Source organism: Penicillium canariense (genome assembly GCF_028826845.1).
Source record: "Penicillium canariense strain IBT 26290 chromosome Unknown utg000006l_segment0_segment0, whole genome shotgun sequence".
In the NCBI taxonomy this organism is placed as follows: Eukaryota; Fungi; Ascomycota; class Eurotiomycetes; order Eurotiales; family Aspergillaceae; genus Penicillium; species Penicillium canariense.
The window spans coordinates 2,694,014-2,707,379 of record NW_026622733.1 but is presented as its reverse complement, the minus strand read 5'-3'; the positions used below and the strand labels follow the sequence as shown (position 1 = coordinate 2,707,379).

The window sequence follows — 13,366 nt, the reverse complement described above, 5'->3', positions numbered from 1 at the left end:
CTTTCGCGATGCCGGGCGTCGTCGAAACGCTTGCTAGCTCGGCGGCGGCGCCGTTCAGACGGGAATTTAGTGTCGGACAGCAGAAGGTCGAACTGGATATTGATTTTGCGAACAAGAGTTTGAAAGGGAGCACCGAAATCACCGTCTATCCAAGTCGCATCGACCTTAAAACGATCCAGCTGAACTTTCGCCAGGGCGAGATCAAGCGCCTGACCGTCAACGGCAAAGCCGCAACATCGAAATATGCCGACCCCTACGAGAGCCTTCATCTGTACGGACCTCAGTATCATGAGCGTTTGACCCGAAAAATCGACGGCCTTTTGAAAACTCCACCGGACCCCCAGCTCGAAATCTCGATCCCGAAGAGCGTACATATCAGAGAGTTGGATTCGCGTTCTGCGGAGGCGCGAGAGCGTGTTGCATTACAGGGCGCTGGGGGAGATGTTGACGGACCATCCGGGGCCAGGGCGCCAGAGAGCAACCTGCCTCAATTCACCGCCGTCACTGTCCACATAGAATTCGCGATTGATCGCGTCCGAGATGGCCTGCAATTCGCTGGTGTCGATAGCGGGGATCGTCGGTATCCACATGCATTTACCACTAACTCCCCGGAGTCGAGCCTTGGGTGTCCGCTGTTCCCTTGCGTGGATGATCCGTCATCGCGCTGTGTTTGGGAGATCTCGATATCCTGCCCTTCGTCGCTGGGCGATATCTTTGACCGCAAGGCTGTCGGTTCCAGCTCATCCCGCTCGAAGACCCAGAATCGGTACATCTCCGCTGATGATGAGGGTTTGGATATGTCTGTGGTGTGCTCCGGTGAACTGACGGACGATATCACCGACCCTAAAGACCCGACGAGGAAGACTGTGTCGTTCGCATGCTATACTCCTCTGTCCGCCCAGCAGATAGGCTTTGCCGTTGGACCTTTCGAGTATGTCAACCTTGCAGACTTCCGCGAGAGTGACCAGGATGAACAATTGGGACAGAACGCAATACCTGTTCATGCATTCTGTCTCCCAGGAAGAGGCGATGAAGTACAAAACACTGGCTTCCCCATGGCTCAGGCGATTGACTTCTTTTCTCTATCTTACGGTTCATATCCGTTTTCCAGCTACAAGATTTGCTTTGTAGACGACCTCGCGACGGAAACGTTGCCCACAGCAGGAATGTCAATCTGCAGCAGCCATCTCCTCTTTCCCGCCGACATAATCGACGTCATGTACGATTCAACCCGTGCGCTCGTTCATGCTCTGGCATGCCAATGGAGTGGCATCAACATTATCCCCAATGAGCCCGCCGACACCTGGGTCACGGTGGGTGTTGCATGGTTTGTGACAGATACATTCATGAAGAAGCTGTGCGGCAATAATGAATACCGATATCGACTCAAGCAGATGTCCGACAGGATTTGCGAGTTGGACTACGAGCGCCCCTCAATTTACGACATGGGAAATTTCCTGAAGATCGACCCATCGGAATATCGATTTATTGCTCTGAAAGCACCCTTGGTTCTTTTTATTCTTGATCGTCGTCTTACTAAGGCAAGCGGAAAGGCCACTATGTCTCGCATTATCTCGAGACTTTTCCTCAACTCGCGCATGGGTGACATTCCCAACGGCGCAGTGACTTCGTCTATGTTTCAAAGGTTGTGTGAGCGATTCGGCCACGCCAAGTTGGACATCTTCTTCCAGCAATGGGTTTACGGTGCAGGGTGCCCGCGCTTCCAAGCCACACAGCGATTCAACAAGAAGAAGCTAGTGGTTGAAATGATGATTAGACAGGTCCAAGCCGACCAACCATCCGCCCGGGATCTTGATAAGAATGCCTTCTTGCGCGATGTCAAGGAAGAGGTTCGCCATGTCTACGCGGGAGCCATTCAGCCAGTCTTCACCGGATCTATGACTATTCGAATTCACGAAGCTGACGGTACCCCGTACGAGCACATTGTCGAGATCAAGGAGGGCGTGACAAAATTTGACATCCCGTATAACACAAAATACAAGCGACTCAAGCGCAACAAGAAACAACGGGAGCGTGCAGTTGCCTCTGGCGATGCTGAGACGCAGGAAGAAATTCTGCTGTACTGCCTTGGGGACGTTCTTCAGACAGAGGAGGAGGCGCAAGCCTGGCGCTTGGCTGATTGGACCAAGGAAGATGAAGAACGAATGGGGCAGGAATCATACGAATGGATCCGCATGGATGCAGACTTCGAGTGGCTGTGCAGACTGTCCCTTGGTATGCCTGGCTACATGTATCTTTCGCAGCTCCAGCAAGACCGAGATGTCGTTGCCCAGCTCGACTCCCTTCAGTACATGGCCGCTCAGCGAGAACATCCTTTGATCTCGACTATTTTTGTTCGGACTCTCATGGACAGCCGATACTTCCACGGCATTCGCGTCACGGCGGCGAGGGCGCTGATCAAACACGCAAAGGATGAGGTGGATTGGATCGGGCTATACCATCTTGAAACAGCATTCCAGGAGTTATTTTGTCTTCCCGGATCACCCATGACACGTTCGAATGACTTCTCGGATCGGGCGGCGTATATCCTCCAGCAAGTAATTCCGGACGCGATCTCACAAGTTCGTGACAACAGCGGCAAGACTCCTTTGCGGGTAAAACGGTTCCTGTTTGACAAGCTCAAATTCAATGACAACTCGAACAATGAGGTATGTACACAATTTTTCGTCTTGCCGATCTTGATGCTAATTATGGTAGTACTCTGACAATTTCTATGTGGCCTCTCTAATGCGCTCGCTCTGTCATGCGATGCTAGGAAGAGGTGAGGCCCGACCCGAGGATGAGTTGTCCCATTTTGATATGGAACGCGTGATCGAGGCTCAGGCCGAAGAAGAATTGGAAAAGGATGCCATCGCCGAGTTTGATCGCTATCGAAGAATGGATGAATGGTCGAGTTCTTTCCAGAACCTATACGCGCGAGCAGCATTGCACTGCCAAACGCAGTTGATGCAGGCCAAGATTCTCGATGTTGATCTAATGCGTTTCATTCCTTATACTCGCCCCGGAACCTATGATCTCCTTCGCATACAGGCATTTGAAAGCCTCGTTGATCTTGACATCGCTCAATACCCCGATCTCTTCCGCTGGCTCATCTTCACCATGACGACTGATTCCTCTGCTTATGTTCGGCATCATTGCCAACGGTTGTTTGGACGAGCATTGGCGCAGGTCGCCTTTGGCCGGCCCCAGCAGGTTGAACCCGTTCAGACTGGTGGCTTGATTATCGAGCAGGAGTCATCCACCGAGGTCCGCCAAGCCGATATTGCGCGCCGACAAACGGTGCCTGGTGCGATTGAAGCTCTGAAGAGGGAGATCTCCGGAGACTCGTCCCTTCGCGACTACATGTGGGCTGCCTGCAACTCGACGGTCATTGGAGTGTACGAGCTATCCGAGCTCACCGATGTGTGCAGCATCCTTTTCGACCCCGTCACGTCAAAGATCGCAAGATTGCAGTACCCTCGCTACTGGAAAGTACAGAACATGGGCCATGGTCAATTACGATTCTATAAGTCCAGCCGTGTCCGGACCAGCCTGGGTCCCTCAAAAGACAGCGCCAAACGCAAGCGCGATGAACAGGCAATGCAACCACCCGCTCCGCGTATCACTTTCAAGCAGTCCAAGACCAGTGTCGTCGCCCCCAGCACCCCAACCACTCCATCCACGCTCGCGAAAATCTCCATTCCTGTCCCTCCGCCCAGCATCCCTTACCCGGCCGCGAGCACACCCGCCGCAACTACTCCGTCCACGCCAGCAAGTGGGGGTGGGCTCAAGCTGAAGCTCAAGCTTGGACAGAAAAAATAACCACATGTACTCTACTCTACCTCTTCTTTTTCACGTTGACCCTATTTGCCCGTTCATTCCGGGGGAGAATGGAAATCCATGCATGGCTTCAGGCGCGAAGGACGGTCATACATTTGGTTTCAGAAATAATATCATATCAGTTGTGCCTCACAGTTTGCTCTATTGTGGGCATGTCAGCCTAGGCAGGCTACTTGTACTAGCAGGGAGTCCTGACTATCATGAAGACGCCCGTAAAAATGGCACTTAGGCGCCTCAGCTTCTCGAAGGGGCGTCTTGTCGAATGAGCTGAGAAAGAAGTAGAAAAGGTTTTGATTGTTCCCGTATGAGCAACCGATCCAGAAACTCCCAGTATCATTATGGTCTCTCCCAGCCGCCAGTCCAAACCGCATGCATTTTGGACTTCTCGAAAATCAAAATCGTAGGTCGTGCAGGTGGTAGTGGTGTTTTCCTTTATTTGTCGTTTATCCGCTCGAGCGCCTCGAGCATGACAACCGAGTTACCGCGAATGACCTGTAGAGATTACTATCAGCAGAAGCCCCGGAGGGAAATGAGAGCCACGATACATACCACCATGCCGACCGAGACCTTCTCACCCCCGGGCTTTTCTTCGAATGCTTCGTCAAGGACGATGTTCATGAACACCTGTGAACGCAAAGTTAGCCTGGTGTTGCGGATTTAGAATGCACTCTCGACCGCCGCGTCAGGCCCAATGGGCCTATTTGATAAGGTCAAGGCAAAATTCGAGCTGTCGCGACTCGGTCACCGGGTGTGATAGGGAAATCAAACGTACATCGTAGCCGCGGAGGATGCCAATGACTTTGCGGTTTCCGTTCAGCTGGCAGAAGACCCGCTTCTCCATGTACTGTCGAGCAGAGTTTTATCAGCAGGGCTACTTAATCAAATAGCTTCGGTCATGAAACAGCAACAAACCTTCTTCAATTCTGGCTGTGCTTGAGGCATCTTGGGCAAGCTGATCTCTGTTCTACGGATTGGCAGAGTTCGATGATCGCGGTCGCTTTGGAGTTTGGGGCTCGGAAAAAGGATGTTCCCGATAGACGCGATAAGAGCTCGCGCAGCTTGCAACAACTTCACCTTTCGGCTTAGCAGTGCGGATTTCTCTTTTCACCTGCGCACTGTCCCGCAAGCACGATGAGCTCAAAATTTGCAAACCGCAGAAAACCGCGGAAGGTCGGTGGTAATGATTCAGAGGAGGAGGACAGCGGTGCTGCGCCAGGTGCGTCTATATTGCCGACATAGGCCTACATGCCAAGCCTCAACTTGATCGAGTAGCTAACTTCAACACCTACAGAGCCTGTTGTCAAGCGACCTGCCACGTCAAAAGCCAAGCCAAAATCCAAACTGAACCTTTCCTTCGGCCCAGATGAGCCCTCAATGGCAGTGGATGACGATCAGGGAAGCGAGATCGTCATTCCCAAACGACATGGCCTTGGCCGAAAAGCTATTGAGAGAAGCGCATTCCAACATGATTCAATACATTCGGGGGCATCAGACGCAATTTCTGCGCGAGTCAGCGGCGATCAAGATCGACCCAGCTATAGCCGGGAGTACCTGAAACAACTCCAGGATTCGACACCCTCTACACCAAAAACCAGCACGGACGAAGAGAAGGACAGGACAATTGACGTAGCAGCCAAGTTTGGCGAAGTCATGACTGTCTCGACACCATCAGCCATCCCCAGCGAAGCGGAAATTCGAGAAAAGAAGGCCCGGCGTGCACGGCTCGCCCTAGAACACGGCTCTACGAAAGAGGATGATTTTATCTCGCTCGAGGATAACATTGGCAGCGATGATGATTGGGATTTGATAGCGAAAGGAGAGAAAAAAGCAGAGAAAGAAAGGGACACACGAATGGTGCGCGATGACGAGGATTTCGCGGAAGGGTTTGAAGAGTACGTAGAGGATGGGAAGATCTCACTCGGACGAAAAGCGGAGCGCGAGCAACAGCGCAAGCAGCGTGAGGCAATGCGTGAGCTTATCGATGATGCGGAAGGGCTTTCAGACGAGGAAGACTCCGACGTCGAGGAGAAAGCGGCATATGAGGCTACCCAAACGAAAGCCGCGATTGGTAGCGGCCGGTCTGATGGCATTGAGCGACCTCGCACACCTCCAAAAATGACATCTTTGCCCAAGCTGGCCAGTAGTCTTGAAAGACTTCGCACAACTCTGGCATCGATGGAGACGTCAAAGACGCAGATGATCAGCCGAATGGAAGACCTGCGAAGGGAAAAGGAGGATATCGCCCTACGCGAGGTGGAAATTCAAGTGCTTATTAAGGAGGCCGGTGAAAATTATGAACGCCTTAAGAAAGAGGCTGGTATTGACCCTGCCACCGACGCCGATACATCAGAAGGAGCGATGGAGAAATCGCGGGGCCTGGAAAGCATCGGGGCGCCCATGGCAACATCTGACTCCAGCTCCGAGGAGTTATGATCCCTTTTTCTTTCCCCTTGCAAGCTTCTTGCAAGTCTCCTCTTTCTGAAATATCCTGGCTCTCTCGTGCGAAATCAGTGTTGGTTTTTTGATACCCCTTGGCCTTTACTTGTTCTCCTACATACTATACATTATGACATCGGCTCCTTGCTTTTCTATTTCCCGTCGATCCACTTATAGCACCGCAAGTTTGGAGCAGCACCAAGAGTGAGTCACCTTGAGCAAAGCTTTGCGGATTAGAGTCTGAAGCAAATCAAGGGTACGCTATCGTGGCTTGCCATGGATTGCCAGCCCGCTCAGCAAAACAAAAGACGGCTTCCAGTTTTACCACCATTCGGACGCAACGCCATTCGAACTCTTCTTTGATCTGTTCTTCGTGGCCAATCTCACAACCTTCACTGCTACATATGAGATCAACAATCTCAACGGTAGGCCATATTGTCCAATTGCTTGCACTAGAGCTATGCTGATGGATTCTTAGCTTTGGCCGCATATATAGGATTCCTTGGTGTGATCTGGTTCACCTGGCTACAAGTCACTGCATTCGACGTTCGATTTGCTCGAGACTCCTTCTTTGAAAGGGTATGCAAGGCTATCCAGCTGGGTGCGATGGTCGGTTTCGCCTCCGCGGGATCTCGATTTACCACGAGTGTTCAGGAGGAAAATGTCTGGGTATTCCAGTCTCTTACCCTGATTCTGGCCGGGAGCCGTGCACTATTGGCAATTCAATATACAGTCAATGTCGCTTTTCTCCGTCGTTCAATGAAATCAGCTGCGAAGGGAGTTGCTTACACGGCACTTGTCTTCTGGGTGGCAACCCTCCTCTATCTTTTGGTAGGTTTACGTGGATTCTGATTGGGTAATTTGGTGCTGTGCTAATGAAACTGGTAGATGTACCCTGCCTTCTCGGGAGAAGGCGGACTCCGCGCTCGGATCTGGGCCGTTTGGTTCGTCCTTTTCGGTCTTGAAATGTGGACGGTGATGGGGTTGTCTTGCATTTTCACAGATATCGGGTTCAAAGATACCCACCTTAATATGCGAATGGGCCTTCTCACCCTGATCATCATCGGGGAGGGTGTCGTTGCTATCACACGGATTGTCAATAAGACGGTTCGGCCCGGCGGATGGACCAAGTGGTCATTCATTCACATCCTGGGAGTGACTACAAATGTGGTAAGGTTACATTAACTGTATAAATTGTTTCAGAGTATGGTTAACGAAAGACAGTATTTTCTCTGGCAGGTTTATTTTGATGTCTCACCTCGCCGCCAACTCGGAAAGTTCAAGCAGCAATTATGGGCACAGTTGCACTTCCCACTCCATGTGGCGCTCATTCTGCTTCTTGAAGGTTCTCAGATTCTTGCACTTACTCTGGACGTGGCCTTGAAGCTGAAATATCTGAGAGAGACCCTTTTATCTGTATGCGAAAGGCCACGTCCAAGCTCGGCTAAAGCGGTAGAACTTATCCGAAGCACGATCAACGACATGGAGATTCCGTTCAGCCGCGGAGCCACGCAAGAAAGGGCAGCCATTTCGAGTCTCTTGGAAGATCTGGCGGTACAACCTCTGTGTCCTGATTCCAAGGCCTCCGACTATGGCTATACAGAGAATTTGTTCAACGACCTCACGGGCAATGTGACTGCAGCGCTATTCTCCAGCATGGACATCTCACCAAGCAAGAAGGTCGACATTAGCCTCCTCACCAACCAACAGCTACTGCAAATGTACATGAAACTGTTATCGTTTGTGTACATGTATTTCTTCGCAGTTGCTAGCCTTACCATGGCCCTTTTTGCCGCCTTTCAAGTGCTCTCATGTCGGCATGAAATTCATTCCCATCGAAGTGTCTCGACGATTGTACGAATCATACTCGCGATCTTCTTGGGCAGCCTTGTCTCATTCGCTGGTCACTTCCCATTGGCTTATTCATTTATGACCTCGCCCATTATCCTGTACGCCTTCACTTTAACGCTTCTGAGTGGTCGGTTCTCCTTCCCCGTGTGTGTGATTGATTGGCTCTGATTGGCTCCAGTGCTCTTGGTTGACCGACTTTTGGACGATCTAGCATCCCGGCGAGATGCAGCTGACCGGCGAAAGCGGGAAAACAGCACAGACCTTGGGCGTCCAGCCTCTGCATTGGGGATGGTGGCAGTGGCTCCGGTTCCAGTGGCGGAGGAAAATGTCAGCCCGTCTGTCTCGCAGTCCATTGCTGGGGGGGATGGCAGCCTTGAATCTGGAGAGCAGAGCAGCGTGCAAGACTAGCCCAATTTTCTTCCGACATAACCGACTTAATGATTCAATTCATCTGGGCCGGTGCGGGATAGTTCTGCCTGCGTCTGGATCATGTTGCCTAGGCCTTCATACCCATCTTACATCAATATTGATTCACTCGAAAAACCAAAATCTTAACTCTTGGTGAACATGGATGCCGAAACTTGACTCGAGCCATACGCCTTTTCCCTTGGATATATCTTCAAATTATCATCTATTGGCATACAAAGAATCCAGTACAGAGACCGTAGTGGGGAAAAAGGCTGGGTGCGCTGGATTATCAACATCATTGGCTGGCCATACCCGAGAGCGCATACAGGTAGCAGGGCCGTTATAGGGTGCAGATTATGCAGCAAGCCACAGCTGCATAACTTGAGTGGGTATACAATTTTTTTTCGCCTCGGAGTCTCCTCTGACTGCTTTTACCTCGTGTCTGTGTGAAATGCTGTCCTATTATGTCTTGAAACGGTAGAACCACGATGGATGTACTTCAATGCTAAAAGAGAGGGAGAGCTAATCGATCAGAATTCCAAATTGGTTCCAATAGTTCCAGTTGAGCATAAATTGAGTTCTCCATCTTCCACTCACTCAACCCGTGAAATGGTGTCCATTTACTTATTCCTGGCCAATCGGCCCTTCACATCAGTGATGGGTCCTCGCGTATCTTGATTACCATCCATCCTAACTGTACTATCTTGTGGGCTCTTTCTCTAGCTTCCCGAGACTTGTTTCAGATGATGGACAGTTAAAGTAAAATACAGCTCATAGCAGATCGCTCACGAAGAGTCGGACGAATAACACGCTTGCATTCTTATCTGCATATGCAGCCGCAAGGTCTCATTCTAGCAATGCAGCGAGCTCCACCGCGGGGATTTTACCCCGAGGGCGAAAAGCTAAATCCGGGTTCCCAAGACGAGAGAGACGGAGGAGAGGGTGAGTCGATGGCCGACAGTCAAAGTAGCTTGGAATTGCCTCCGGGCGGGTATGCTGAGCCGTCATCCCTCAGGCAGGATGGCCACAACCGTTGGGCGTTCGTATTTCTCCGGGCCGGTTCTCCATCATGCCGGTTTCAACGCCACCCAGCCCATCCCAATGTATGAAAGAAGCTTTTTTGAAACACGGCCAATCGCAGGGATGTGTTGGTCTGGGGGCGAAGTAGGCTTCCTATGGGTCTGTGCGGTTTATAGGTCTGTAGTGGCTCCATTGACTTGACGTGCTATTATGTTATAGGAACGAGCTACCTCCAAAGGACGAGACGCTGAGATACTACCTGGCTTACCCCAGTACCTCAAGTAATGTTTGGTCGGATCTCTACCATAGAGGAAGTAGAGATCCGTGAGATATACACCCGTTCCGTAAATTGCATCCCCGGAATGGACACATCACTTCCGATCCCCGGATCATCTTGTGGAGATTCCAACCGCTGACTAGGCATTAAAAAGCCGCCTCTCCTCCGTGCTCTCCATGTACAAAATGGATCAGTCGCATATTTCCCGATTGGCGCGGATGGCGGAGAGGCTATCCAGCGAGCCCTATGTGGCTATCCGTGCAAGATGGGACATTGTCAAACTGCCCACGCCAGGATCGGAAACGGGGCCTCAGAGGAATAGTGTTCAATAGGAAATTATCCTTCACACTATTTGTCGCTGACAGCCCGTCAATATCAAAGTTGATCTTGTTTGGGGCTGTGTTATTCGTGCGAGCTGGGGTTGCCGTAGTCTAGCTCCCGATCAGAACCATTGCTCTTAAACAAAATAAGCACCGGACAGTTTCTGAAGACAAACAAGAGGTTGGTCAAGTCATGTTTCTGTTGCACGATTGAGTCAAGATAGAAAGCAAAGGATCAATGAGAGCTTTCATGCCAACCCCGTCAAGAATAGAACTCGTCCCCTCTGTCCGTCTACGTGTCTCACAGGGACTCCGATTGCACTCCAAAATCGAGGATCAGACAAGACATTGCCGCACATAATAAAGAACCCATCTGAAACGGACAGCAAGTGGATCACTGCGACAGTTGATCTGAGCCCGGGGGATTGTTGGCCTGGCTAGGGTTGAGCGTCATTTCGGCAACAATCCATGTCGGTTGCCTGTCTCCGCCCCTTTGACCCTTGATCATCCATAACGGCCTCGATCCCGGGGATCAAATGACTTGAGATATCAGGGATCCCAGATCACCCATATCGCCCAGGGGAAAGAGTAATATACTCTCCTATTAAAACAAAGGCCGGTCGACAATGTTGCTCGATGTGTGACCTTCGATCCCATTGTGTATACTGTCTCGTTCTTCTGAGCAGACGCATTTCCAAAAGAGACTGAGCACTCTGTGCAAGTCATCAAACCTGTTGCGCACATCGTTCAACCTCAGCATACAAATTGCGGCCAGATCTGAGACAGCATTGCATTCGCCCGCCTAGCCGCCGGTCAGTCAACCCACAATCCACGATCGAGACCTGCGGTGAGAACTGCACATATTCAATATAGCAGTGCCCAACTGCTGCCCGTCGCAAGGTAAGTTCGAACGTCACCAGCCTGATAATCAAATGAGACCGTAACCTAAAAAGAGACACTAGGTATCAGGTTCTCACACCTTGTTCAGCCCTGCAGGCTTCCTCAATTGAACAACAGCCCAGCCGTTGCGCACTGACGGCCCTGCGTCTGAAGACATCAAAAGAGGGTCCATGTATCAACGGTAGTCCACACGCCGCGATAACCCGTGTACGACCAAGCTGGTTAACAGAGCAGCAATTGCGGTGAACTCATTAACAGCTTGCTGGCGGCGCGATATTCTGTTCCATATCTTTCTACTGTGCACGCTTGACAATGATTGATGTGCTGGCCAGCTCTGGAGTCCCGAAGCCATGGCTTGCCCAGCAGAAAAAGATGTCTGCGCTGCGTTCTGGGTCTAGCGTCAGAGGACCTTTATCCCATCTCAGCCTGGGAGAGGTTCTTTTGCTTGATAATCACCTGGTGCAGCCTGGCAATTGCCATTCTTACACAGCCCATCAACGCCAACCCCAATGCCACCACCGCAAATCACTCTCGCGCAAGCCTCCTCTCAGAAGAGGCCAACCACTGAATCTCTCTCGAACCAATACCAACATGTCCCGTACGCATATGCAAATGGGTCTTCGGCCTGGCAGAAGGTACAATGACTTCCATTGTCCCCAATCCCCCGGCCTCTCCCGCCGTCAAGGTACACCGTCGCCAAACGCTCATGACATGACCGATCCAGTCATGGAACTGCACTCCAGCAGTGGAAGCCAGGACAGCCGATTTATGCATAGCTCACTGGAGCCAACGGAAGATGGATTCACCAATACAACCACCCATGGATGTCACCAGCTCTTTCAGTCGATTCCAATGGCAGACAGCAGCTGCCCCCCCAAGGTTCCATCATTCGGTTCTGGGACGGAGACCTCGCCATCACTATCATCCTCATTCGACTTCATGGATGCCCCGAAAGAGGAACCTATGGCCTGCCGTCTGCCGCTACAAACTTCCAACCTTATGAACCATACCCCCGCCACGGCCTTTGCATTCCAGAACCGCAATACGCAGTTTGCAGGGTCTAGCAATATCGATACCTCGTTCCCATGGACCATGGGCAATGACGTTGAAGCATGGCATCACCAGTATCTCCCCGATAAACAGACAGGCCTGATGTGGTCGGCTCCCATGACCATGCCTCCCTCCTGGCCAACATTTGCTGATATCACCCTCGGCGGCACCGACGCCCCCGCGGTATTAGCCTACGACCTAGCTCCAAATACCTCAATATCACCACTCCAGCAATACACCCCCATCAAGGCGTCCTCCCCGCCAATACCAATTGACCAACACCTAGCACCATCAGCTCCGAAGCCCATCGTTGACATTGGCCACTCCCAACCTCAGGCAGTTCAACCCTCATACTCCGTCGACCACGGCTTGCCCTCCACCCAAGAGCCTCGCACTCTCACGCTCACGCACAGCCCCAAACCAAGCGACCAAGAGCACGGCAATCCACCCACCCATCCAGATCCAGTATACGCGCAAGACAACAACCCAGCCATAAAAGCGAGCCTGTACTACAGCGACACTCGCAACGCGCTGCTCATCGAGTGGAAGCGGCAAGGACTCTCCTACAAGGACATCAAGCGCATCGGTGGCTTCAAAGAAGCCGAGTCTACGCTCCGCGGCCGTTTCCGCACCCTCACTAAAGCGAAGGAGCAGCGAGTGCGGAAGCCCAAGTGGCTCGCTCGAGACGTGAGTGTTCCAGGGTAGCCTTTACTTGAAACTATGTGGGGAACAGAAGTCGTTGTCTGCCAATGAGCGGTGCTAATGCGTGGTTCTATCTAGATTCAGCTCCTCTGCGAAGCAGTCGCCGCTTGCACTGAACCGTCGCCGGCTCCAAATACGGCGTATATGCCTCCTGTGCAGGCTAGCGTGGCGCTAGCAATGGCTGGGAAGCCGCCGAAGGTGTCGTGGAAGAAGGTGGCGCAGTATATCTGGAGCCAGGGGGGTCGTACCAGTTTGGGAATGCGACGTGCAAGAAGAAGTGGTGTGAGATTCATGGTATCAAGTTTTGATCTATGGGTGATTGGTGTTGTGTATGGAGTTGTGGTGTGCTGTTAGTGTGCCGCCCTCTAGAGGACAGTTGTGGTGGTGGAGCTTGGTCGGATTGTTCATTGTCAGGCAGAGGCAGGTCTGTATTTGCCCGGTTTATTCCTTGCAATTGTACTTTGCGTTGCTTGTAGGCGTTGGAGAAGTAGATTGTGTACCAAGGCAAGCGTATCGATATTACTATCACCTCGATATCTCTTCTCCCCTCTTGCTGTATCGT

The 13,366-nt window shown here is 51.6% G+C and overlaps 5 protein-coding genes across 5 annotated transcripts; 4 read left to right on the top strand and 1 right to left on the bottom strand.

The window, feature by feature from the left end:
- Window positions 1–8: 8 nt before the first annotated feature.
- Window positions 9–3,822, top strand: N7482_008941 (transcription initiation factor TFIID subunit TAF2; the record flags this gene model as incomplete). Its single annotated transcript, XM_056691065.1, has 2 exons — window positions 9–2,669; window positions 2,719–3,822. 2 exons carry the CDS (start codon window positions 9–11, stop codon window positions 3,820–3,822), a joined length of 3,765 nt encoding a protein of 1,254 aa, XP_056540830.1.
- Window positions 3,823–4,272: 450 nt separating this feature from the next.
- Window positions 4,273–4,782, bottom strand: N7482_008940 (putative small nuclear ribonucleoprotein SmG; the record flags this gene model as incomplete). Its single annotated transcript, XM_056691064.1, has 4 exons — window positions 4,273–4,332; window positions 4,390–4,464; window positions 4,613–4,684; window positions 4,753–4,782. The coding sequence occupies 4 exons, from the start codon at window positions 4,780–4,782 to the stop codon at window positions 4,273–4,275; spliced, it is 237 nt and encodes a 78-aa protein (XP_056540829.1).
- Window positions 4,783–4,971: 189 nt separating this feature from the next.
- On the top strand, window positions 4,972–6,273 carry N7482_008939 (uncharacterized protein; the record flags this gene model as incomplete). The annotated part of the gene is made up of 2 exons (XM_056691063.1): window positions 4,972–5,056; window positions 5,132–6,273. 2 exons carry the CDS (start codon window positions 4,972–4,974, stop codon window positions 6,271–6,273), a joined length of 1,227 nt encoding a protein of 408 aa, XP_056540828.1.
- Window positions 6,274–6,406: 133 nt separating this feature from the next.
- On the top strand, window positions 6,407–8,295 carry N7482_008938 (uncharacterized protein; the record flags this gene model as incomplete). Its single annotated transcript, XM_056691062.1, has 5 exons — window positions 6,407–6,461; window positions 6,585–6,701; window positions 6,755–7,107; window positions 7,165–7,446; window positions 7,516–8,295. 5 exons carry the CDS (start codon window positions 6,407–6,409, stop codon window positions 8,293–8,295), a joined length of 1,587 nt encoding a protein of 528 aa, XP_056540827.1.
- Window positions 8,296–11,643: 3,348 nt separating this feature from the next.
- Window positions 11,644–13,158, top strand: N7482_008937 (uncharacterized protein; the record flags this gene model as incomplete). The annotated part of the gene is made up of 2 exons (XM_056691061.1): window positions 11,644–12,789; window positions 12,883–13,158. The coding sequence occupies 2 exons, from the start codon at window positions 11,644–11,646 to the stop codon at window positions 13,156–13,158; spliced, it is 1,422 nt and encodes a 473-aa protein (XP_056540826.1).
- Window positions 13,159–13,366: the final 208 nt, after the last annotated feature.